The sequence below is a fragment of the Nansenia antarctica genome, assembly GCF_963989245.1.
Source record: "Nansenia antarctica genome assembly, chromosome: 10".
NCBI lineage: Eukaryota > Metazoa > Chordata > Actinopteri > Argentiniformes > Microstomatidae > Nansenia > Nansenia antarctica.
This window is the reverse complement of record NC_137680.1, coordinates 11,109,112-11,136,792: the sequence shown is the minus strand read 5'-3', so window position 1 is coordinate 11,136,792 and position 27,681 is coordinate 11,109,112. Positions and strand designations below refer to the sequence as shown.

The 27,681-nt window shown below is 41.9% G+C and overlaps 1 protein-coding gene across 1 annotated transcript; it reads right to left on the bottom strand.

The window, feature by feature from the left end:
• Positions 1 to 2,486: 2,486 nt before the first annotated feature.
• On the bottom strand, positions 2,487 to 27,307 carry plekhf2 (pleckstrin homology domain containing, family F (with FYVE domain) member 2). Its single transcript, XM_080540921.1, has 2 exons — positions 27,195 to 27,307; positions 2,487 to 6,220 (listed from the first exon to the last, which is right to left on the bottom strand). Exon 2 carries the CDS (start codon positions 6,207 to 6,209, stop codon positions 5,466 to 5,468), a length of 744 nt encoding a protein of 247 aa, XP_080397047.1. The 5' UTR covers positions 6,210 to 6,220; positions 27,195 to 27,307; the 3' UTR covers positions 2,487 to 5,465.
• Between the last annotated feature and the right edge of the window lie 374 nt (positions 27,308 to 27,681).

Sequence of the window (27,681 nt, the reverse complement as noted above, 5' to 3'; positions counted from 1 at the left end):
TAAACAATGTTTAGTCTGGAAGGTCTGGTTCGGATGGGCAAATAAGCACAGGAAAGAGAAGGGTTCCCATAACAAACACCTAATTGTTTAGTTTGAAATGTGTCAAACTTTATATATGAGGTATTTGAACAGGTCTGATACATCCTGGAATGTTGTAGCTTGTTACAACTTGTGTTATCCATTAATTTCCTATGGCGGTCATTTTTGACCGGGAACACCGATGTTACAAAGTTGACTAAAACCTCAAAATTCAATGCCAGTGGTTAGTCAGCAATTTTATATGTTCAAATGCCTAGTGTGGAGGATATCATAAGGCCTTGAGGCAATCAAATGTAATACACAATATTTATGATTGATGAAAGTTGCTCTCGGTCAGATTTGACCGGGAACACAACCGGAGGGTTAACACACCTCACACCACAGGATTTTGTTATAGGAAAATGTTAAGATCCATCTGACAATCGGGCGTTTTCTCTCGTTTTCAGACATCCAAAAATCGTGCCAAAACCGGCCAAAAACTCCTTATGTGTGTACCCCGCTTAAGGTCAGTAGACTAATCAGCTACTTATTCCAAGAGTGAAAACAAAACACGGTGCAGTAGCTTTCAGTCACTCTGCCGCATGCTCCTGGAACAAACTCCCTGAAGAAAGCAAACCGGCCCAAACCCTAAAAATATTTAAAACCAAGCTAAAAACCTTCATGTTTTGCAGCAGTTATGATTAAACACTAACACTTCTATCAATGTTTTTTATTCATTAACCATTATCTTATTAAATGTTTTATCTATTTACTTCTTATATCTACTTTTTATTTATTGTCTATAATCTTGTTAAATGTTTATCTATTTAACTTATATTCTTGTCATTTTTATTTTCTTACTATCCTCCTCTTGCTGTATTTTTAAATGCTATATGTAAAGCACTTTGAATTGCCCCTGTTGTATGAAATGTGCTATACAAATAAACTTGCCTTACCTTGAACTGATCAAAAATGACTTTTCCTGGCATGACAGTGGCACCCATTCTTTTCATCACTCTCATCATAAGGCAATCCATACTGCTATATCAGTGTGTGTGGAAGTATCAGAGTGTGTAGTCAGTTAGCTTACCCGCAGTATTTACACAATGTTTATATGTATGATAAATTACAACATCACAACTCTAACAGCAGTAGCAACCTTTTGCTGCAAATGGCATTAACAAAATGTTTAGGCTACATTAATTACTCTCAAAAAGTAGTTTTGTTTCGTTATACCAGAGGGAGATTATTTAGCTACTCTCAGCAACCTGTGGGGTGTAATATGTGAGTGAGGGTAGCTCACAGCTAATTAGTATTGAGCTATTCTATTTCATTGTGCTTTTAATGGTTCTTTTGCATGTTGTTGGGAAAGTTCAACTGCATAAATAAATAATTTATTCAGGGAATGTGACAGTCAGCAACCATCCAAATTCAGATGTAATGTGAAATCCTGTTCCATGTTGTAGTTTGCCCAGTGATTCGTGTTCTTCGGTTTCTGGCATTTAGCCAGGGTCCTTAACCATTTGGTTTGGCCCAATCTAAAACAGAAACCGGATTGTCATGATCAACATTTTAAACTAGTACCTCAATGCTCTAATGATAGTTTTGGATGTGGAAAAATTCTAACATTTAGACAGTGGAGTCAAATTAACCCTCACCATTTTAAAACTTCCCAAATGAGTTTGATACAACAAAGTTCAGGGGAGGCAGAAATCAAAGGACGGGCTCATTGTAATGCATGGAATGAAGAATGGTATCATACCATTCCATGCAATGATTTAGGAATAATTCTGGAGATGCCTACCTAATATTTCATGTTTCTATCCATCTAACACTTTATTTTAATGTCTAAAATGTTCTTCAGTGTTTGATGAATTATCAAGCCTTCCATAACGTCTGTCGCCTTAAAAGAGGCACACAGCTAAAGAAGTGTAATAAAAACTGAAGTGGTAAAAATGTATGTACATGGTGGACGTCCTACGACCCACCCATGCTTAACATTGAGCAGGACTGACAGACCAGTTTGGCAGCTGAATTGTAGCCTGGTAATAGTCACAAGGTAACGAGAGGTCATGTGACCAAACCAGATACGATGTCATAAGTCAGTCAGTTCTCAACTCCCTGAGAAAACTGTCACCACCTCCTGGCAAGCCGACTAAACACAATGGCATACACCCAACAGGCTAGGTGCACGATCTCCACTACTTCCTGAAAGGCACCTTGCATGAACATATCCTGTCTCATCTATTGGTTTAATTGATTAATCAGCTGTGCGGTAAACTGTTGGAACACACAGTGCACAGCTGATTAATCAATTAAACCAATAGAGTGAGACAGGATATGTTCATGCAAGGTGCCTTTCAGGAAGTAGTGGAGATTGTGCACCTAGCCTATTCTGAAAAAAAGTGTTGTGAGAGTAGTGTGTGTGTGAGAGTATCAAGCCACAAAAAGACAAGACTTTAGGCAATACGTTATATATATATTTCTGAGAATTAGTAGCGATGATATGCATGATTACATTCAGGTTTAAGCCCTTTTGAGAAGTTTTAAACAAGAAATAAAATGAACAAAACAAATCACAAAGAGGATAACAACATAAAGACCACCCAACAGCAAACAAGAGAACTTGGAAAATCCATGATATGCGAGTGGTTCACAAACCAAACTAACCAAACAGACAAAGTAAACCTCTTTAATAGGTATGGTATGGTCTCTTTCAGAATTCTTGTTCCCTCAGTTCTGTGCTCAAAAAGTAATTGTTGCTTCGTGGATGTACAAATCCAAATCTCAGGTTGTGTCGGCCCCACCAGCACCCACCCTCCTGAGGTGACGTCCTGAGGAATTCCCGTAATCCAGTCCTGTCTCAAAGGTCTTAGTGACATAGCTCTTGGTTGCGACCACTCTCCTGAGGTGACGGGGAGGGTAAAGTGCTGGTGGTCAATACAGTCCGTACGTGTGGGTGGGATGAGCGCAAGGAGACCTGAAACAGCGTAATTTTACAACAATATACTTTACAAAACAAACTGTACAAATGTACAAAATCAACAGAATTAAAACAAAAAAAGAATTATTTTTAAAATACTCATAAAGAGGAATAACATTACCATTGGATGAACATCAGTATATGCTAGGATTTAAGTCAAGATAGATATGCCAAATACTAGAGACCAGATTGGTGTTTTTCATGTAAGTATGATAACCCACAAAAGAAGCTGTTGAAGCATTTTGAGTGCATCCAAAGTACTAAAAGATCATTAGAAACTATGGGTTAGTCAAGAGATTTGTTTTCAAACATCAGAAGTATTGATTTTCTCATGTCTTATTGCCTGCTGAAGAAACCCACTGTTACAGAGGTCTACAATTACTCCTTAGTGATGTATGTAAAGAAACGCATAAAAACACAAGAATCCCTTTTCAATCTCAGTTCCTCCACTCAACACACGCAGTTCTTCTGAGCAGAAAAAACGTTCCACTTCCCACTGAAAAATTTAACAGGCAACATTGAAAACGAGTTCAAGTCTACAACCACCTCTGAGCTTGACTGTTCAAGTGTAAAAATGCTACAAAGCAGAAGACATACAAAGAAACCATGGAAACACAGGAAGAGAAACAGATCTATTGAAAGTGATGAGACTAAGATCGGTCCAACCCAGAGTGGAGAACCTGTAAAGTTAGTGTGTTTACATTTGTGTAAAGAAAGTTGTGGTTGTTGGTAAGTCCATCATTGTTCCTCTAACAAATTAAATCTCAGTTCCCAGTTCACATGGTCTGCGCCTTAGACCATGGTCACATCTTATAGGGAAGCTCAATTAATTTACAGGAACGAAGAGGGGAGGGGGTGGATAGGGGCGGTCTTGTTTCTTTTTTTCTGAGAGAAGTAAATGGACTTGAGAGTTCCTGTGGGGCGACGCAACACTTTCCCTCCAGGGTTAGTGAAGTTCAGTGGAGGTTTTTCTGACAGTGCAAATGCCCTCTGACCTTAGAATGGCAGGTTAGGAAGCGGTCGCACACGAGGAGACCACAGTAAGACAATGGGCTGATTTCCTGATCTTCACTCGAGTCATTGTGGAAGTTAACCACATGTTTGCCAGACAGTTTAACCACATGTTTGCCAGTCTCTCTAGACAAAACAATCTGTTAAGCCAGGAACATCACAACACTGGACTGTACTCTATAAAGCAAAGCATCTTCTTGAAGTAAAGCATAAAGCCCTCGTACACTTCAACTACAAACATACACACCATGGTTAACAATCACACACATTGATTGCACTTAAAGTCTACACTAAATCATGGATTTCCCCCCTTAAAATGGTAGTGCCCCTCTTCAAAATATCTCGCACTGTGTTGGGCAAAAATATATTTGTGGGCTGGTCATTGCAGCATCCTTTTTTGTGTCTCTAATTTCAAAGACTGACTCGTCGTGCTGTTCTTTAAACAGACTACGTATCTTTCTAAGAAGGCACTGTGTGACAATTAAGAACTTCATTGTTCATTTTTGGGACGATTGACTGTCGGCATCTCATATCAAGCCAAGCCATGCAGAGAAACTGTTAAACCTCCAAATTGGAAGTGGCATCCTAAGACACACACCTAGCTTAACCATACAATCATACAAAGCATTAGCGGATTTGTCATTAGCAACAAACTAAAATAGGTTAAACAGATAAGACAGTTAACATTAGCTTTCCAGGCTTTGCATACTGATCATTGGAGACATTTGTTAAATGTACAACAATTCATTTCAATCAAAAGCATATTGTAGAGGAGAAATATACATAGAGGGTAGAAAAATACTGAAGAAATTACACACACCTAAAAAGAATGCACCGTAGGTATTTCTCCTGAATGATTTACAGAGGGCCATGGACAGCATGCCTAAACACTGCCAAACACTCACTTGTCCCTACAGAAATACATACAGCATTGCGGGAAGGACAAGCACCTCTTAAGGTTCATTGGTAGAAAAATATATTCCTTGGGGGGGGGGGGGGATCAATTCAAAGATGAAATTAGTTAGGAACAACGAGTGGTGTTAATTTACTCTCAGCACCACTCTCTCCTGTAGTGGGGTCCACTGATTCATTCATATAAAATAATGAACATTGGAGAAGGTGAAATGTCAAAAGAAGCAACCAGTCTGCAAATAGTGTTCAGATGTTTACCGAACATACTACAACTTCCAACAGGCATTTCACCACAATATCATCATGGTTCGAAAAAAACTAATTCCAGCAAGAAATAAAAAGAAACAAAATAAGAGAGCATGTTCCTCAAAAGCGTTGAATGAACGCCATGAACTAATCCTCCGTTGAACATTTCAAGCAGTGGTGGGATTGACACAATTAAACTAAAGACAAAGCAAAAACCCCAAAATAATAAATGGAATAGCACTAATTAATTCCTGAATAGAAGGAAGAAGGACGGTTGGCAGGAGTTGAGCCATTCTCAGTCACTGCTGTCGTCCTCATCATCGTCGTCCGACAAGTTGCTGCTATTAAACTTTGACCCCGGTCGGCTGTAGGAGTCAGAGCGCGGGGCCAAGCCGCCCCCTGTGGCCAGCTGCGAGAAGCAGAACTCGCACACGCGAACCGGCTTAGACGACTGGCTGGGCAGCAGGAACTTCTTGTCGGAGCACGGGCCGCACACTACAAAGCCACACTTGCGGCAGTGGTGGCGACGGTTGACGGCATTGAATTTGACCTTCTGGCAGCGCATGCAGATAGTGGCCTCCGAGTCAGGTATCCACACGGCGGCGTGCTCGCCTGTTGGCGCCTTCCCGCTCTTCTCAAGCAGGTCGCCCACACACTTGCCAATGTGACTCATCCACTCAGACTTCTCAGTTGCCGTGGCGGCGTAGACGGCGAAGGACTTGGTGGGCGTCTTGATGAGCCAGCCGTTGCGCAGGTCGCCCTCGTCGGCCACTGTATCGATGGTGACGCTCTCCAGTGGAATGATGTGTTGCTTGTTGTACTTCTTCTTCTGGATGACAATGTTTCCATACACTAGGATGTCGTTGAAGAGGAAGAACTGTCGTGCTTTGGGCTTCTTGCGGCAGAGTTTGGTGAGCACGCCCTCGCCGATGAGCACGCGGCCTGGAATGGCCAGCGGCTGGCCTGCCGCACCGAAGCAGCCCTCCACCACCCCGATGCGCTTGGAGTTGGCCTCGCTGTTTGCCAGCCGGTCCACCATCTTAGCCCCTCCTGGGAGATGAAAAGAACATGAACATTGAACATGAAAAGAAAAAGGCAGTGAGTCACAAAATAGCAGCTTTTCATTCTCCATCTACTAGTCCCTTTCTAATCTTTGAGTTACCATTCCCCATGAATAGCCATACAGAATTGGAATGTGAAAATAAATTTGGCCTATTTGTGCGCTGCAGTATATTATATTCTATGAATATGAAAAGTAATAGAAGAGACACATCACTAAAGCAACATTTGCATAAAAAGTGACTAAAGCAAAAACAGCAAGATAAGATATTCTTATTAGCTATGACCCTATGCTGGAAGGACAAGCACCTCAAGTTTTTTTTTAAACTTGTCAGCATTGTAGAGGGATTTTGGTGGTGTCAGCCTTGACTTCAATGTGAATAACTATTTGCAGTTGAATGAGCCTGGCGGACATCCTGAAGAAGTCAACCTGACCATTTGTCAATTCCTTTGCGATTGTAACATGCCCGAGGAAAATGCACCCTTGCCATTCCTTTGCGATAATAATGAATCTCACGCCTTTGCTGGGAATGTTAAGGAGAGGGACAGAGAGATATTCTTTGAGTTAAGCCCGTTGTGGGCACCATTCTCCCGTGTTGTCCTTGACTCACATTAAGGTATGGTTAAAACTTCATGGGCCGGTTTCAGAGACAAGGCTTAAGCCTAATCCTAGACTAAAAAACATCTTCAATGGAGATTTTACATTGAAAGTGTGATTTAGTCCAGGACTAGGCTTAAGCCTTGTCTCTGAAACCGGCCCCATATGTTGAAACTGTCAAATTAGGCTAGTTATTTTGTTGATACTCTATTCTCATTTTCTATTAAAACAGCACAACATAATCGTGACCAGATTATCACAGAGATGTCTAATGTTCACATGCATTGCATTGTTAACGAGACATAGAGAGTCATCAGCTTCAGCTATTGGCTTGAGCGTAAACGTCTCGCAAGCCGATTTATTTTAATTTGAGGACATGGTGAAATAGCATTTTGAGTGGTATTAACTGAATCTAGGATCTGATATGATCGATTATCTGGTACACAGGGATGAGCAAAGCATTGTCAATCATTATTAATCCTGAAATGTAATTGGGAGTCAAATATAATGGAATGTTAACATGTGACCACGAGTTGGTTCGATCAAGTCCATGACTGTTGAAATAATCAATGGGAATAAATATGTATGTCTTATGTTTGACCTGTCATTTATTCTTCAGTGTTTTATTTTCATATTCACCCACATTCATAAACACAGGGAAGCAAACACTCAGTGTAGCTCCAACCTCGCAAAGACAATTATCTGGAATGAAGCATAGCTTTAGTTCAGGCAGGCACTGTTAGTCAAACGTCAAGTTTATTGTTACATCCCATTATACAAGTATAAGAGTGTAAAATGATTAGGCTTCAGTTCCTTGACATTGCACCGACAAGAGAAATAAAGTGGCAATAGTTGTAAAAGACAAATAAGACCAGAGACAAATTGAGCAATATGTCACAGCGATCTGTCTGGTGACAGGACCACTGGTTCACACGTATACAAAAACATTAGGCTACACGTTCAAGGGACAGATGTTTAAAAGCAGCCAAGTTTACACTCCTCCTGGTATCGAAGAGTGTGACATGTTCGTACTGGCTCGGATATATATGAGTTTTGTGTGGTCACCCCACCTGCTCAGTCGCTCTGTATGTAGCCTACCTACTGGGGGGTTTGATAAGCCACTTTATGGAACCACAAGTACCTAGTCTCTCGGCCATATTGTACTTGTATGTTTTTTTTTTTTTTTTACTCCAGGCAGGGAGCTATACAGAGAGGAGCCATGCAGTTAAGCCAAGCTTAAATATATTATCGTCTTCATGCAATAAATGGGTAAACTGATGTGAGTGTCTTGACTGAACTATCATTACTGAGGTTAATGGCTGCATATGTTTGATGTTCCACTGTACCCCAGACCATCTGGCTGTGTGCTGGAGCAGAACAAGACAGATGCAAATGATGACCACATAATTATGAGAGTATGCTAAAAATATCTGAAATGGTCCCAAAATGTCTAACTTGATAGGGATGACGTAGCTGACCCATCATTCTCTTTTACTCCAACTGCCCTAACTACTGATGACACATAAATTATCTCTGACTCTCTTGCTCCATCTCTCTCTCTCCGTCCAGAGGACAAATTCCCTGCCTCTTTTGATCTTTCCCACACTCACTCTCTTCCCATTATTTTCTCTTTCACCATCTCTCTCTCCACTTTCTCCCTCAATCCAATTCATACACTAGTCACAGCTTCAGAGCATACTGGCATGAAATCAGAGAAATACACCCCTGATCCATGAAAAAGCAGCCCCTCAGGTCTCCCACCTCATTTCAGTGTAAATCTGACCGTGAGCTCAGTACTTTTGGGCATTTCTGATGGCAGACAGGTCATAGGTCACTGATGAGAGAGGTGAAAGGCTGCTGGGGCCCCACGGCCTGGGGGTGCCACCCTGCGAGAGATGCAAGACACGTGACCCTGGCTGTTGGGTTGTTTGAACTGGTGATGCGCAAAGATGTTCACTTGCATAATGTATGTACACAGATGGTTTAAGCCTATTTTGACCACTCAGTTGCAAATCAAGCATACAGCAAACATTTACCATACATAATCTATCTGAACACACACACACACACACACTCACACACTTACACACTCACACACTCACACACTCACACACTCACACACACTCACACACACTCACACACACTCACACAGATGTAGAGCTGACTAGAGAATTGGAAAGAGTCGAAGAAGGGCGATGTCGCTTCAGGCCTGTCCCAATGCCACTGCCACTGCAGTGATCACATTAATTAGCAGAGGAGCTAACACTAACATTAACGCTTAGGCCACACAAGGAAGCGAACAAGCTCCCAGTGATCTGTGCATTAGCCAATGGGAGAGCTAACACCACGGGTGAGATATGGAGTAGGGCCTGGTGCGACCCTGGAGGGGAGGCTGTTGGGAGACAGCGGGGTGATATAATTAGCCTAGTTAGTGAAGCCTTGCTGCCCACTGCCATGAAAACAGGCTTGAGCTCCAACAAAGAGATCGATGAGGATATCTAAAGCAAGGCCTGGCTGGGCGGGTGGGAGGAGAGAGAGAGAGAGAGAGAGAGAGAGAGAGAGAGAGAGAGAGAGAGAGAGAGAGAGAGAGAGAGAGAGAGAGAGAGAGAGAGAGAGAGAGAGAGAGAGGGAAAGGGAGAGAGGGGGAGTGAGAGAGTGAGTGTGAGAGAGAGGGGGGAGTAATCTTCAAAGCACAGCACTAACACTGAAAAACGTTTCTATACAGCAGCATCAACTCAAACTCGGTTCGAGGTCTGCAACAAGATTTCATTCAAGAGCACTTTGACGTTCAGCATCTTCCGGGGAGAGGCACAGCACCCACAAGGTCTGAGATAGTATAGGCGTGGTTGTTTTAGGCTTAAGAGCCTAACGAGCTAGAACCAGACGCCCACCCGAACATCACTGTGACTCACCTCATGACGTGAAGTGAGATTGAAACATGAAGACAGAGTGAGCAGGGTGGAGACAGATGGAATTATATATGCCACTTCAGAGATAAAAAGAGCTTTTAGTTTTCAGAAAGGCTATATTCACATTCTCTTGAGCTCCATCTAAGCTTGAAATGTGTGGGAAGGGGGGGGGGGGGGGGGGGACACTGCTGCAAAGCCAGGTACATTAACAGTGATAAACAGATAAAATAGTCCTATTACTCTTTTCTAAGATCGATCCATTTTTTTGTGGGAAATTAACAGATATAGCTAGATAAAGTGTGTACCGAGGTGGAAGTGCCAATGGGTGGATTTGAACCTACACCACCCAGGGCTGATATCAGTCCCAGAGACTGCATTAACAGCACCACGCACCGGCTCAGGCTAGAGCTCTCATGAATGGGGATGTCTCTGACTGGCTGCAGAACGCTGCTGGAGCTCAGGGGGGTATTCCATCAACGTTGCTAAAAGAAAATCTAGGCTTATTTTGTCACAAGACTTATCAAAAATAAGCCTGGATTTTCCTTTAGCGACGTTGATGGAATACCCCCCAGGTTTCTAGATTTGTATAGTAGATCCACTAATAAGCCTAGTTGAAAGATCCCACAGCACTCTCACTCTCTCTTACATCGACAGGCTCACACATTGAGTAACAGCATGACTGACAAGTAGGTCACACTGCCTCTTCAGTATAAGACACACTGGACATCAGACGGAGGAAAACAATCCATCTCAGTGCTGCCTTCTGCCAGAGAGAAAAAAATGCACAATTATTTTCAACCCTTAATGAAACCCTATTTCAAACCCTTCATGTTTGTGCTGTATGGTGGGAAGTAGGGTAGGGGGGGTGTAGGGGGTCTACTTCAGAGTGATATGTGGCTCCTCTGGAGGATATATCACCACTTCAGGAAGGTCACAGTTGCCAAAGAACACCATCACTTGGAAATAATAAAAAAATTTGGCTGAAAACAAAACCTTTAAATCAATCTTGATTTAGTTCTTTTCCAAGCTTACAATTATACCAAAACACAGACTCAACCAAAATAACAGGAGACCAAGAGGTAGCCAAAACACACTCAGGATAAACTCATCCTCATCCTCAACACCCGAGACACACCCCGTAACAACACTTGGAGAGTTTGTCACTAAGGGAGCTCAATGGTTGCTCTCTCTTGTGCCTCCTCTCGTTGGTGTGATCCAGGCTGGCAGGTGGGAAAGAGTTCAGTTACAAGATTGGCAGGTGGTGAGCCTACCTTTGCCCAGGCTCACACCATGGGCTTCCCCATCACCAACTGGCCCTTTGAGAACTAAACAAGCTGCTCAGCGTTCCACCTGTGGCATCAGCACCACCAGATCTCACACGGACTGGGCACCTAGCCAACATGTAGGGTGTTCACACATATCATTTTGCTTTCACTTAAGATTACAAGAAATGTATCCATCACATAGAGAATTGTATGAGAAAAACAATGGTCCAAACCCCATGATTCTATCATGTATGGTTCAAAAGTTATCAAGGTTTACCCCTTTACATACATGCCAATTAGTGGAATTTATCTCAATAGAATCTAGACCTAAGTAACAAGTGGTCACTGCTATGCAGAAATGGAACGCACATTATGAAATTCAACTTAATCTTTATATTTAACTATTAATTTTTATTACACAACCCTATATATTATTCTTTTCAGAATTTTAAGACCAATATTAATAGCATATGGGAACATTGATCACGCAATTCATAGTGAGCCAGCTGACGTTACAAGTTAGCCAGACCATTCACACAAACAGTGTCTAGCGGGCGAGAGTAGACAGGGGCTCCACTAGAAGTTACAACCGGAGTTTGAGGAGGCTACATTTTCTAATCAAAATCCGCTGAATACAAGACAAACATGTATCTATATGTATATATTTTTAGATAGAAAACAAGTTGAATTTAATAGAAAAACCCCTCTGATGTGAGGAGAAGTGCGGGTAGACCAATAGGAAGCCATTACATTGATGACTATTGGTCCATTTTTCCCAGAATAGATTGAGGCTGTGACAGTAGATGTAGTGACAGTAGTGATTTTATTCTTTTTCTAAAAGTTTTTTTTCCTTTCCTAACACCAGGGGAGCCACCCCTCCTAAATTTCGTTGTTTGGTACCTGTACTGTAGCAATGACAATAAAGTCCATTCATTCATTCATTCATTCATTCATTCATTCATTCATTCATTCATTCATTCATTCACAGTAGATAAGCCTGCAGTGTAATGCAGACATGAAAATACTTCAAGGCATCAAGTCAGCACTTTTACCACAATGTTCACAATTTGAAGTTGACTAGGTATAGGCTACAGGGAGGGCCTAATGAGCATAGTTCAGTCTACCTCCCAAATGTCCCCGAAGCAACATTGAGGTCTCTATACCAACATTTTCCACAAGCATGAGGGCATCCAGGCTAATGGAAATGTATGGGGGAACGGCCTAGCTAATAATGAATGTCCCTTTCCCCCACTCCTTCCTGTAACGTTGAACAGAAGAGGCACCCGCATGCAAAATAGCCTTTTGCATCTCTCAAACTGTGAGACGGTGCATCTAAAAATATCCCTGGGTTTCCTAGACAGGGACCATTGCAAAAACGTTGGTTTTTATTAAGTAAAAAAGTTATATTTTTTATCATAGACTACTTGCTGTTCAATGGCCAATTTGATACATACTTTGGTTCTCAAATAATGACTTATAAATGCCTAAAGAGCTTAGTAAATAGGTCAGACCTTATCACACAAAACATACAGGCCTTAGGTTGTTTTACTTCATTGCTTAGCTCTGAAATTAAAACATTATTTGAATATCAAGGACTGATTCTTGTCCTTGCATCCAGAACTAGGTTATGAATTTGAACACAATATTTCAGAATTTTTCAATTCAATATAATATCTCTCTACAAAATGTTTGTATACTCCAATGAGTGCCCTATGTTGTCCAAATGGTACAATACTATAATGAAAGAGACACACGCAACTCTGTGCTAAGAATCCTAGTCTGAAGCTAGGGATGCCCCTAGAGCAATATCTGCCGATACCAATCTTTTACAAATATTTTTTTTTAATGAAGATTTGTGTTTTTAATTATCATCTGGTGTAGGCTAGTCTACGGAAGAGTAAGCTCGTTCTCCCTAAAGGGTTATATTCAGAATTTCTGAGATTAAAGTCAGAATTTTTTGAGCTAATAGCCTTTGTGCAGGAGGAACTATCGGGAAGTACAGACTTTTTTTCTCCAAAATTCTGACTTTAATCTCTGAAATTCAGACTTTTTTCTCAGAAATTCAGCTTTTAAACTCAGAATATAACCCCTCCTCCTTTCGGGAGAATTTTTTTATAAATTCAGTTGTTGGCCCTAATACTCTTCCGTAGTAGTCTAAAGAAATATGAATTCAAGAAAACGAATAGTGAATTAAATAACACATTATTTACAACAAAATAGCCTAACAAATAAAATGCCTATAACATTGCCTCATAACAGATAGACATTATTATGTTTTGGAACCGCTTTGCATTATTGCAAACAAAATAAATAAATAATATGAATTCAATCAGTTAAATAATGAATTAATGCAGCCTAATTATTAACAGGCTGGGGGGGAATTGCTGATTTAATAGGCTAAACGAATATCCTACATCCGTTTAGGATGTAAAATAAAGTAGGCCTAAGGCCTGTGGCTTCTAAAACATGGTACGACTGGACCTGAAAATAAATAATAGCACGCAGGCCAAATGAAAATAATCTAAAAGTAGGTTATCGCTTAGGCTAAATGCCTATGGCTTCTTAAGCATCTTTGGCAGGGTCTTTTTGATAAAGAGGAGCATCTCTGCCTTTTCGGATGAGTGTCCCTCTGTTCATTCACTATGTTGGATGCAGCGTTGAACAAGCACTCGCTCTCCACACTATTGCAGGGTGCAGAGGTAAGATCGTGTGACAGTGGCGAGGGCAGGAAAACGATCCTTGTTGGTTTTCCAGTACGCTAGTGTCTGTGCACACTGGGAGATGGGTGGCTATGAGAAGTAAAGATTTGACTGCGACCGTGCCGCACTGTCGCCACGGGCCTGCCACGGGCCTGCCACGGGCCTCACCTAAATATTTTTGTTTAACAAGTATGGGAGAGTGGCTCCTATAGGTTAATGAGCAGCATGCAACAATGAATTGGCTGACGTTGTTTGTGTCATTGACCGGTCGTCGTGTTCGGCGACTAGAAAGCATTATCGGATTTCCCCGATCTCATATTTTTACTGAATATCGGCCAATTCTGATTGCTGGCCGATCGATCTGGACATCCCTATCTGAAGCCGATGGTTAAGGTCTGTAAGTTTGGATTTAATGGCTGCTACTGGGGCACAATGTATAGGTCACTCTGTTACAGCAGGTTATCAATCAGTCAGAACCTGTCAGAACCTGGCCAGCAGGGTCCGCTCCACTGCAGATCTGCCTGAATGACACCTCATGGCAGGAATATGAGCATGAGGACCTGGAACAGTTCACGTCGTCGGTTCTGAACCACATAGTGAACTGCACCAACTCAGCCACCGTGGACAAACGTGTCCGGGTCTACCCCAACACGAAGCCATGGATGACTGTGAAGGTCCAAAAACTGCTCAAGGAGAGGGACAACGACTTCTCAGCGAAGGACACACTGCTGTACAGCACCACCAGGGCTAACCTAAAGAGTGGCATCCGGGAGGCCAAGGCAGACCACAGAGAGAAGATTGAGGAATGCTTCCTGAGCAACGACTCCAGGCGGGTGTGGCAGGGGGTTCAGCACATGACAAACTTCAGAGCCAACAGGCTCACAGCCGCGGAGGACGACCCCCTGCTGGCGGAAAAGCTGAACTCCTTCTACGCCCGGTTCGACGAGGGGCGAACGGAGGTAACCACAACACAAACACCACTCTCTCCAGCTCTCAGCAACCTCACCCTCACAGAGCATGAAGTGAGACGCGTGCTGAAGGCGGTGGACCCCAGGAAAGCCTCAGGGCCGGATGGCGTCCTGGGACGGGTGCTGAGGGACTGCGCCGACCAGCTGGCCGGGGTTTTCACCAACATCTTCAACCAGTCCCTGTCCCAGGCCACCATCCCACCCTGCCTGAAAACCTCAACTATCATCTCAGTCCCGAAGAAAAGCACGGTGAGCTGCCTAAACGACTACCGCCCGGTGGCACTCACACCAATCATCATGAAGTGCTTCGAGAAACTAGTCCGGGCCCACATAGTCACACGCCTCCCGCCCAACCTGGATCCATACCAGTTCGCCTATTGAGCCCACAGGTCCACAGAGGACGCCATCGCGACGACTCTCCACTCCACTCTATCCCACCTGGAGAGGGGAAACAGCTACGCGAGACTGCTCTTTGTGGACTTCAGCTCTGCCTTCAACACCATCCTTCCAGACAGGCTAGTGACCAAACTACTAGACCTGGGACTATCACACTCTATATGTGCATGGATCAAGGACTTCCTGTCTGACCGCCCCCAGAGGGTGCGGGTGGGCTCCCACATCTCCACAGCCCTCAGACTCAGCACTGGGTCCCCCCAGGGCTGCGTGCTAAGCCCCATCCTCTACAACCTCTACACCTACGACTTCACCCCCGTCCACCCCAGCAACTCCATCGTAAAGTTTGCAGACGACACCACCGTAGTGAGCTGCATCTCGGGGGGGGGACGAGGCGGCGTATAGGGATGAGGTGGAGCAGCTGGGCAAAAAAAAAAGTGAATGCCATTAATTACTATAAAGTTAATAAACAATTGATGAATTATTCGATTATGACTACTTATTATGAATGATGCACACTTTACTTGATGTCCCTTATTAACATTCATTACTGTTCATAATTGCTTATGAAAGGTGAGGCTACTTCACTTGGAGTGCCTTATTTTAGATGTTATACTGCAGGTGCACATTAATTATACTCTATACTACAAATGTTTGTAACTCATTCATAAACGATCAAACGGTGTTACACTTTATATTAACACTTTTTTATCAATTACAAATCTTAACTCATTAATTAATGTTGATAATGTTGATAACTTATTTTCTCCATAAGTATACAAGATAGGATTTCAAGTATGGGCGATGGGTAAAACATTCGTGACAGCTGTACTGTACTTTGTGTAGATTCACATTGCACTGTTTGTAAAAATATGTTGAATCGGTTTGGTGCCAGCCAAATCATCCCCACAATTCAGGAAATAAGTTTACAACTGTGCTACTTTTTAGTTAGAGTTAGTTATTAAAGGATGTATAACTAAGCTAATTTATAATGCATAACAATCTAAACAAATGAGTTATAACTGTTTGTACATGGTTTAGAATTGAATAATAAACTGGTTCAGTCATTTATTTACTAATTATAAACCCTTTGCCAATGTGACCTAAATAAAGTCTTGCACATTTACAGACCACTGTTGGAGTCCGCAACTGCACTGCATTGTAGTTCAATTCCAGCACCAGCTCACATGAACCTTTGCAAGACAGGGAAGTGACTCAGCCACCAAGAGAGAGTGGTAGTGGCAAACAGAGAGCAAGAGAGAGAGAGAGGGTGAAAAGAGAGAAAGAGGCTTTTTGTGTCATATATGGCAGCCTCCAAAACAAGCGAATCCATTTAGGTCTGTTGATGAGGCAGATGCTTCTGCCGATGAGGCCATGGTGGCGAACAATGTCACAGTCCTTGTTGTCCTCCAGCACTGACCTCCTGTGTTTCAGAGATGTGGTTCAAGTGTTCAAACCCAATCTCTTGAACTGAACTGTTGTCAATGGGCTTTGAATCGTTGAATTCTTCAGTAGAGTACTGAGACTGTGATGAGGTAGGCCTACTTGTTATCTCATATCCCTCATGGGGAGAAAACACTTTGCAGAGTAATAGGATGTTAACACAGCTAAATAATAAAGGATGTCTCAACATCAGTCTGTTAACATGCCATCTTAGGGGAAATAGACCATAATGAGGCCTCACTGTTTAAAGAAGTGGTAACTGTAATAGGCCTAGATTACAGTGGAGCCATTTAGGCTTAGATTCTGTCTATTGTGTTAGCTGTTGTGGTATTGTTGACATGAGTGCATGCCATGTTGGGTCACACGAGCTTACATTTTTACATTTTTGGCATTTAACAGACAAGCTGATCATTGGAAGCCTCTAATAAAATGCTAGCCAAAGGAAGGTAATAATCCAATTGCGCCTTTAAAGAGGACATGCAATAGGCCTAAATAAACTTGTTTGTAGTAAATATAGTCCTCAATAATTTCAAGGTAGACCTAGAGGTAGGTAGGTGTGTGAGTGTGAGTGTGAGTGTGAGTGTGAGTGTGAGTGTGTGTGTGTGTGTGTGTGTGTGTGTGTGTGTGTGTGTATGTATGTACGCATGCATAGCAATTCAGGAAAGATTTTTTGTAGACTGGCTGGTGTAGTGGGGGGTTGTGTGTGTGTGTGTGTGTGTGTGTGTGTGTGTGTGTGTGTGTGTGTGTGTGTGTGTATTAGGGGTAGCAGTCAGAGAGCAAAGCTTTAAATACTGGTTTGTCTTGCCACAGACTATTTTAAATGTCTACTTACAGCAAAGAGAAAGTAATTACCCAACATTATTCTGGAGAGATGGTGAGCATGAGGAGAGTACACTTCTCACTATAAACACTAATGCGGAGAGATCTGTATGTAGGCGAGCTGTTCAATTCACTATGAAACCAGAAACATCATCTTCATGATTCAAGAGATCTTCAACACCTTAGACTTGGTGTGTCTGGAGTTTTTAGCAAAAAATAATGATTGGCGACATACAGTATGGGTAGATGTATATAGATATATAGATATAGATATGTATGTAGATGTATATGACGGTGGGTACAGCTCTACAGAACCACCACACATTGCTTCAGGCCTTTCTGTTAGTGAAAATCACATGACTTGCTACACCTTGGACCCGGCTTGCATCACAGCCCGTAGGGGGGGGGGGGGGGTAATACATAAGCCCTCTCTGCATCTGCAACACATTTAAGCACTTTGAGCGGCAACGTTTGCAGGAAAAGTGCTATACAAATAAAAGTTATTATTATTATTATTACATTATATCCACACTATCAGCACAGGTTATCTTAATCGACTTCAGTCTGCACCCTTTTTGCAGAGAGCAACACCAGTGACCAGAAGGCCGTCTTCTAAATAATTTTGTGCTCTACTGGACCTACCTTCCTTGCTCTCACCCACCCTTCTGTCTCTCTCCCTATCTGAGGGTTAGGTGGATTCAAGATAGAGAACAATACCAACATGAAGTGCAAGGGATCTGATAAGAGAATCCAAGGCCACTATAACTACTCAAGCTCCCTGTGCAGCAAGTGCCCAAAGTACTCACCCTCTCTCTTGTACAGACTCGAGTGCCAATTGTCAAAATGAAAAAGGAGTCTCCGATGACATGCAACTGCACTGCAAGTTCTCAGCCTCTTACCTGTGAAGAGGTCTTTCTACTGATGTACTAGAGGACACACACTGGCTTACCATGACATGCAAATGGCATGCCTACAAGAGGCATTACAAAGTCTTAATATGAGCAGAGATAAGGGGATTGGAGATTAATCTGTTGTGGAGTGTGTGTGTGTGTGTGTGTGTGTGTGTGTGTGTGTGTGTGTGTGTGTGTGTGTGTGTGTGTGTGTGTGTGTGTGTGCGCGCGTGTGCGTGTGATATCTAAACAGGTGTGCATGTTTGGTGAAGACAACAAGGGCAAGCAGCACTGAGCAGAGGTTAAACTACTCACTGGACCATTAGGTGGTGTTTCCTTTTCACATGAGCTGATCCAATGACATTGTTATTGGAGAGAGACATGCCATTCTCACCTCTTACTGCTGCAGATTTAGACTCAGACCCTTGAGCATAATGAAAACCATCATAATATCCACCTTTTGTTGGGGATGCCCCTCTAAGGGATGCCCCTCTTTGAGTAGTTGTGCTTTGACTAAACTTGGAGAGATTATAGCCTAAATTAGATTCAACTTAACTGTCATTGACAGAGTACAAGTACTAAGACGACTAACTGCGCACCATTTAGGCACGGCAAGTTTACTTGTATAGCACATTTCCTACAACAGAGGCAATTCAAATTCAAAGTGCTTCATATACAGAAAAATACAGCAAGAGGAGGATAGTAAGACAATAAAAATGACAAGAATAGATATGTAGAGAAATTCAATAGATAAACATTTAACAAGAAGAAGAATAGTTAATGGCTAAAAAGACATTGATATAAATGTTAGTGTTTAATAGGGGTGCAACGGTCTTGTTGGCAGGACATCAAGGGCACAGGTGGATGGTTTAAGACGTGACATGACTTTGTCTAAAGTCTTGTAGTCGATGGTGTTAAATTGTGACATGGGTCTTATGTCAGCCCTATTTGGGGCTGTTAGTGGTTTTTCATGCCTGACACAGAGGAGCTAATGCCTTGTCTAATGGTTTCTAATTCAAGAATGCTTCAAAATCATTGCATTACTAGTCGAGTGAAATTCCTGGGCAATGGGTGTTGGGGGACTTGTTAGTCTGTTACCAGTATTGAAAAGGATGCAGCGTTATTGATATTATTGTTTATGTTTAGACCTGCTGTATGTTTTTCTACTTTGACATTTTACATTACTTTGACAACAAGAGAGTCTAAATAAATTCAAACAACAAGACCAATCCTTAATGAATTATGCTCCTTTATGCGTTTGGATATCAATACATACAGGAAATAGGACACTTGGTGAAGCTCAAGCACAGACATAGTAGTGGCAGCCTTAACTATTCATGACGCCTGCCGTTTCTGTCCCATACTCTCCATGGTACTGTGATCATTAGGCAAATGGTGTCTGATGGGGACACAAGTCCTATCCAGTTATTGACTCACTGTTCCACACGACAGTTAGTCCTAGTGATGTCAGCAGAGAGAATGTATTTGGGACAGGTGAACCACACTAGTTGTGTTTCCATAAAAGACAAGCGAATTTCGAAACGCGACTCATGAAATGCGGATCAAGCTGGGTGTTTCCATAAAAGTTAAGCAAATTTCGAAACGCGAATCAGGGCGTTTCCATTAACTTGCTTGGAACGAATCAGCTAGGCTACGTAAAACGTAAATTCGTCAGCGGATGACGTGGTATAGGCTACGTGTCTACGTTACACATGTAGTGGAAGTAAACAAACAAACCAGCTAGCATTGGCCATGTTGCAGACTGTCCCACTCAGGGTTGCCAGACGGGGCAGGTTACCGTTTTTTGAGAGTTTGCACAATCCGACGTGCAGGAGTTCACTCAGGAAAGAATCTTTGGCCCAGTTAAATCAAAAACACTCATCAAACCTAAGCTTAGGTGCACTTCACCTGTACGGATGAGGCCTTGTTTCTATGGGTCATGTACTGGAAAACATAGGCTAGGATTTGTTTATCTTTTGGGTCACAACTCACAACCCAAAAAGGTTTGGGAAGCACTCTGTATGGGATCTCAACTAGGGGTTCTCGGTTTTATTACAGACGGTTCGGTTCGCCTTCCACGGTCCAATACACTAGTGAACCGTGGCGGTTTTCGGTTTATCCTGGGTTTCATTCAAAGTCGGAGGTGGAGTTGGTCTGGAACGCAGTTGCTTCTTGTTCAAATGTTTGTTCATGGCGAGCAGAGTTGAGAACATGGCAACAGTTTGAGGAAGCCCTGGATTGCTACAAATCTGTGTTGTGGGGTCATTCATTCTGGTTTGGTATTGAATACAGCGATGAGGGAACAAAAACAGTGAACAGAAACGCGTGTCGCAGAAATGTTTCACGCGTGTCGTATATGCACTTAAAATGGGCTACAGATGGTACAGCTCTCATGGCTTAAGTGCATTTTTACTTTCATTTCTTCCTCTCCTATTATATACTAGTCCTCAAGCCTAAGAGGCATTTTTTTGGTGATGGCAGCTGGTGAAACCGTAAACCACTCGCGTGAAACGGCTATATGTATACTTTGTGGAATGGATTCATTGTTATTGTTTTCCGGAGGCTAACAGTAAGTGATACATGGCTTGTAAACATACAGTACATACTTTAATTTTAGGACGTGTTCAAAAGCAAGGACTGAGCGTTCTATCAGCATGTTGTGATGTTATTAAAATACAGTTTAGACCTTTTTAGCGATGTGCTTTGTTAGCCGCAAGCTGTTAGCAGCGTTTGTTTCCGGCTTCAATTACAGCCAGTTTAACCCTATATGTGCCTGAGGTCTAACAAAATTAAAATGACTAACTTCGTAATGTTTTCAGAAGTGCAAAAAGTAAAAAAGTTTAATGATGCATAACACAATTTTCCATTAATAATATATTTAAGATTTTGCACCCAAAGATGTGTTAATAGGACTAGCATAGATTGTCATCATTCGGTACAACCAAATCTTCTTTTTTTTTACAAGAGATTTCTGGTTGTACCGAATGATTATTTCTGGTTGTAACTAATGATTTTCTTCAAGTAAACAGTTAAAACAGGCACATGTTTAGCTACCTATGTGAGAACTTGACCTTGAGCTTGAACTTTGCAATATAAGAATTCATATTAAACATATATTTCTAAAATATTTCAACATTTTCAGAGTGTTTTAGCGGTTGTACCGAATGATGTGATATTTGAGGACATTCATAACAGGGAGTGGAAAAGTGCATTTATCAAACATTTAAGAGAGAGCTGGCTACTTTTCTTCTCACTCAGAGGGTCTCCTGCAGGGGTCTTAATGATGTCATATCCTGTCACATGATGATTATCAGTTGATTTAATCCAAAATGGTACCTTGAAATTGGTTGCTCCGAATGACATCAGTGAAATACATTTTTCGTGACAAAAGTGATGAGGAAAGCAAACATTTATACATAAAAATCCTTAACCATTTGCAGTATATTGTTATAAACCCTTGTAAAATCATTTTAGATATTTTAATGGCACATTTGTGTTCGGACGGTTGTACCGAATGACTTTTCAACCCTTTAAAGAGCTGAAAGTGCCTGAATTTGTAACAAATCTCCATAAACTCTGTGTATTCAATAAAGGAGAGCAAATAGTGTTAAGTTAACATAATGTATATATATATATTAATTGTTAATTTGAGAAAATATTACATTCGGACACAAAATGTACACGTCACGTCATTGACCCATTTATATTATACAATATATCAGTCATATTCTGGAATGTGTCTAAATGTTAAAGTTCCATAAGTATTAGCAAAATAAAGTAAAGCAGTGTTTCCTCTATATGCATTTATTGGTGGCGGGCCGCCACGAATGAATTTCCTCCGCCACTAATTGATTCAGTACACAAAAAAAAACAAAATCCACCTCTGAACATTTTAGCTGATTAAAATATATCTGATCCTAGATCAGCGCTATAATGGATGTTGACTAAAAGTGCACCTAAATCCACGCCCATCTCTCTCTAATCGCTGATCCAAAATCAGATTACCGTAATGACATTAAACATTCAGTTGACGACGTGACACAAGGGCTACTCCTGATTGGTCTAAATGTGAACCGGCATGAGAACCGTGCAGACTCAACCATCCCTGCTCAGCAGTCTTACCTGCCGAAATGCTCGGGCGCCTGTGTTTTCTCCTCGCAAATAACGGGCTAAAAGTCACCGGTAGTACTACCATCTAAAATATACAAAAAGCTGATCTAGCTAGCTAGGTGCACAAATAAGATATCACGTTAAATAACTTCGAAAAATTAAACGAAAACAGCGACAGATGGATGGATTTTTCAAGAAAAAAGATGTCCCAGACACTTCAAACATTGCTGAAGCTAGCAGTGGCTATGAGCGATCCGAAACTGCATGAACGTTTATGGCGGGGTACCACCACCACCAGCTCCAACTACAGCGGGAGAACAAGCAGCAGCTACTGTGCGCTGTGGTATGTACACCAACATATATTACTTTCGTTTGTTACTTTTATTTGGACTTTGGATTTTAAGACCACTTTAATGAAAAGGTCCAGAGTCTCTTGTTGCAAACGGAGGAAGGACAAACAACAGGTGCGTTGAAACCAACACCCAATCATGCCAGGACGATGGCTCATTTGATAATTTTGATAGACATGATAGCCATCACATCTAGTTGAAAAACTGTCGCAAGTTGAAGAACTGTCGCAAGTTGGAAATACTCGGAAACTTTCGCCAAGTTGGACATACTTTTCCTGTTGTGTTTGAGACGGAGCCAAGACTGCTCGTTTGGAAGGACATTGGATCCGTGAGTAACGTAAACCTTCAGAGCTGATGGATGGAAACCGGTATCACAAGTTTATATTCTGTATATTTTTATTGATTTTTTTGCCATCCTCCCTCTAGTTTTGGTTGAAATTAGGCGTTGTTTTGAGCGCGCGTGCACGCGGAAAAAAATCGCACAGACAGGGCTCTCCGCCACTAATGTAAAAATTCCTGGAGGAAACACTGTAAAGTAACAGTTTGTAAATAAACAGTAGCATTTTTTTTTAAAACACGTACCGAAACCGTGACCCAAAAACCGAGGTTCATACCGAACCGTGGGCCAACTGAACCGTTGCACCCCTCATCTCAACCATGAGCAGGTGGGGGAAATTCCAATGTGTAAATTACAGACAACTGTAGGTAGGCTTACTAGGCTAGATGGTTGTGTAGGTGTGAGCTACAACAAGGACAATAGGTCATTGAAGGACAACTCTTTCTTTATCTATTCTTAAAAATAGCTTTTGATTATTTAGCTGCCTTTGTCTACAGAGAATCCTGGGAGGAAAGCTTACTTTAATAATTTGTGCATGTTTGCTGACTCATAATTGATTAAGAGCATGGTCTATCCTATGTGACTGAGGGACATTAGACCAATGAGGAGAAATCCCCCATTGTTAGATCAATGAGAAGAAACCATCCCCACTGTTCTGAAGTGTCAAAACTAGGGGTGGGCATCAATGATCGACGATCGATAATTGATCGATAAGGATCTTGGTCGACCACAAAATATTTTGCTCGATAATCTTTTTTTTATTTTTATAATAATAATAATGGAAATTAGTTTGTCCATGTATCACCAGATTGCGTTCGTCTCTCACCCCTGAACATGTTAACATGATCATCTTTCTGAACAAGAACCAGTAGGCCTGCCGCCTAGTCTCTCGCTGGAGTTTAAATTTAAGTTAAGCTGGACGCTCTTAAGGACACTAATGTTTTCAGTCATCCTCCTATTTGTGAGTAACAGTTTTTTTACTGCTCCTATGGTGAGTTACTTATTTTCTATATTTTTATTTATAACGTAAAATGTGTTTTTAAGTTAAACAATTTAAGCTACTCACTGCCTTGTTTAAGAGGATTGTTATCTGACTGTAGTGTCTAGTTTGAATGTGAATGAATGAATGTGTGCAATAGCAACACAAATAAAGTTTTTTCCCCAAGGGTTAATCGATTAATCGATAATTGATCGTTAATTCTTGCGATTATCGAAAAAAAAAAAAAGATCGTTTGCCCAGCCCTAGTCAAAACAAACAACAATTCTATTCGAATGTTAAACACTTTCAATGGCTTGCAGGGGTGAAGGGTGGCAATTTATTATGACACATCACTAAATCACTGTTGGACAAGGAAAGTGACTGGCCCATTTTCAGTGAGCACAAAACTACATGAGGTCACCCCTCCATGACCTCAGCTGCCTCTCAGGCCAAACGCTGACACAACATGATGCTGAAGTGCCTTTCTGTCACAACACGCTTTCCTTTTTAGGCCATATGATTACTTAAACACAATTCCCAACAACACTACAATTTCAAGTAGCAGGAAGTGTGAAAGCTGCAAGTCTGAGCCTAAGGAGTCCACTCAGACTGCTCACAGGGTCACAGAAATCACCATGCAGGTCGAGAGTTAGGACAACCATTTCAGATTAGCTGTAGGCTAGTAGAGGTCAAAAGCACCATGTCGTGTAGTTGATTCCCTAATCTTAGCTTCTGCTTTCATTTGAAAAAGTTACACATACCACACAGAAAGCACCAGTAGCTGCATTGCACCCACCGCAAGCAAAGCATTTACTGAATGCTTTGACGTTTAAAGTTAAAACAACGCTGTACAGACCTTGAATATAAACACATGACGATGACGTGTGAAACTGTTGTGCTTCCAAACTCTTTCCAGGTTTTTGGTAGTGCTTGTTAAATTCAAGCATGGGGTCTGTGGTAGCAGTTAGATTGAGGAGTATAGCTACACTGAGGAATGCGCTCCAACGACATCTGTTTCCCTCATTCAGATTTGCTGATGTGTGCAGCACATTCACCTCTGGGCCATTTAAGAACTAATAACACTGTTTAGGGATAAGATGGGTGCCTGCCTGTGCAGCATAGAATAAAAGTTTCTGCTTAGCAAGGAAAGTGTTTTTCACATCTTGCTTAGTGTTAGCTTCCCTATGCAACGGGTACAAGGAGTGGACCATTTTCAAGAGTAAAATGATCAAGGCGGCAGAGCCATACATGCCAGCCAACCAATCGGAGATTATTGCAGACGAACAAGCAAGAACAAGCAAGAGAAAGCAAGAACCCAACCCCCTCCCCACTGCAGCTCAAAGAAAGCACATAGCAAACACAGAAGTGAAATGCTTTACATTAGAGTCACTTTCTGTGTCAGAACACCTTCCTGAAAACAAAGTCAGCGTTAGAGAGCATAGGGCCTTATGCCATAGGAAACTAAGCACCTGTGAGCTGCTTAAGACAAGGTAACCTACTCTTGTCTGACCACGAAGCATTCTAGCGTGTTTAATCTGTATCCATTTATAAACAGAGCCATATTGGATTGAATGTATCGGATAAGCCTACAGGAACCAAACCAGAGCAACATCCTGTACCATTGTGGAGAAGCAGCTTTTTTCCTTAGGTTGGGAGCGGTTCACCTGAGCGAATTTTACCCCATCTAACCTGGGAGAACTGGTTTTACAATGACAAGAAAGAACAAGAATGTTCTGACAAACAACTTTGTGCTGGCAATGCATTTGATTATCAAGCGATAACTGTTTGACACATTTATTGGAAAAGGAACAATTTATTAGACTTATATTCAATATGCTTTTCTGTCTAGGCTAAGATACAACTTTTGAACACGATAGACAAGGCACTGAAGGCAGAATCAGAAACAGGGTAGCAGAAATTGAGTGTGTGTGTGTTATAGGCCTAACAGCCTAAAGGATTTCACACTGAGTAAACAAACGCCCTGAGATGTGACTGACTACCATGTTAGGATGATGACTCATGATCTGTTGGGGGTAGTAAATGCCATCTTAGTCTATGGTGCCATTGACCTATATATACAATTGCATTCTCTCTATCCTGTGTCGAAGTAGTAAGTCAAGTATTGGTATTTGGTAAGCATCTCTTACTTCCTTCGGTACTTCTATATATGGAGCATGGCATGCATGCACCACCTCTGAAGAACAGGGTGTATGTCTGTTGACACTAAACGGGTGTAGAAAGAGTGGCCAATGCTGTTTTATGTCTTGTTGGTCCCCTGCACTTTCTTGTTGGTCCCCCTGCACTTTCTGGAGGCGAAAGCGGAGATCACTGGTTAAATTATTTCTTCACAACAACAGGATGCAGGCGGTAGATTAGTAGATTATGCATAATTAATGCGGACATACAAGGTGCAAAGTACTCAACCACCACAAACCAAAAATCTGCACATGGCAAAGCACTCGTACAAAACGCGTCACTGTAAAGAGGCACACTAACGTTAGATTGTGGGCTAAACACTACTAGTATAGTATTCGACGTTGACAAGACGAGGGTAAAAACCAATGACTGCAAAAGAATACTACCAGATCCATGTATGCAGAGGCAGCTGACGTGTGGTCAGATAGTTTGGTTACACCACACTTTGCGGATGACTCATTGATGAACCTCCCACATTCATATCAACATAAAAACAATATGAACTGTACAATTCTACCTGTCACCTTTTGAAATGTGGAGATGACATAATGGCTAATCCTGTTCGTCTGAGACTAGTTATGGAAAGTGATGGATTTTGTGGTCAAGCTTTTACCAGTAAGAGTGCAGGCTAACTCCTGGCTATAATAGTAGCTAACTAATGGAGACTGACTTGCTTATGTCAGCTAATTTGCGAGCTAGCTACATTTTTTTAAGACTACCTCAAGATATACCCGATGTTGATATAATAATTCAGGTAGGTTTATGTAGGATACAGACGCGTGTGTGTTAGAGCTAGTTACACTAATAGTAATAAACTAACCGACCTAGCTTTAAAACTTACTCAGAGTCAGCTAGCTAGCCACAATGCTAACGTAGTGCTAACGCCTGATCCAACTTACTCCACAGAGTGAATCCATTGAATTGATGTGGTGTGACTGGGGGAAAGTATTTCGCTAGCTTAGTTAGTTAGCAAACCAAATACTCCGTAACTATTGAGAACAATACATACCCGAAGTCAACTTCTTCGGCCGGCAACTTCCAAGTAACTTGTTGTAACTCCGTTTAATTAAATATCCAAACTTGGCAGCAGTCTTAGCCCCCTCCCTCTACCGTGCCTCTCTCCGCGGGCAGCAGCGGCTCGCTGGAAGTCAGAACAACATGGCTGCGTGGAGGCGTCACGTGACCCCGGAGCTGGGAGCGAGTTTCAGGGATGGGCTCATTGGGCTGGGACGTTGCGATTTAGCAGTAGTAAACAGGACGGACGGGGTACATGTCCATGGGTGGTTTGCCAGACTTTTTTTTGGCCCTGTACTTTTTCGGTCCTGTACTTTTTTGGCCCTGTACTTTTTTGGCCCTGTACTTTTTTGGCCCTGTACTTTTTCGGTCCTGTACTTTTTCCATTAAGTAACTAACTGTGTGTCACTTACATTGAGGTTCTAAACGCGCCAAAATGCTCGAATTTCAACATAGGTTATCCTTGCTCAAATTGAAATAGT

Bases quoted from the DNA above. Each gene is read 5' to 3' on its own strand.
- plekhf2 (XM_080540921.1), bottom strand. From the start codon at position 6,209: ATGGTGGACCGGCTGGCAAACAGCGAGGCCAACTCCAAGCGCATCGGG.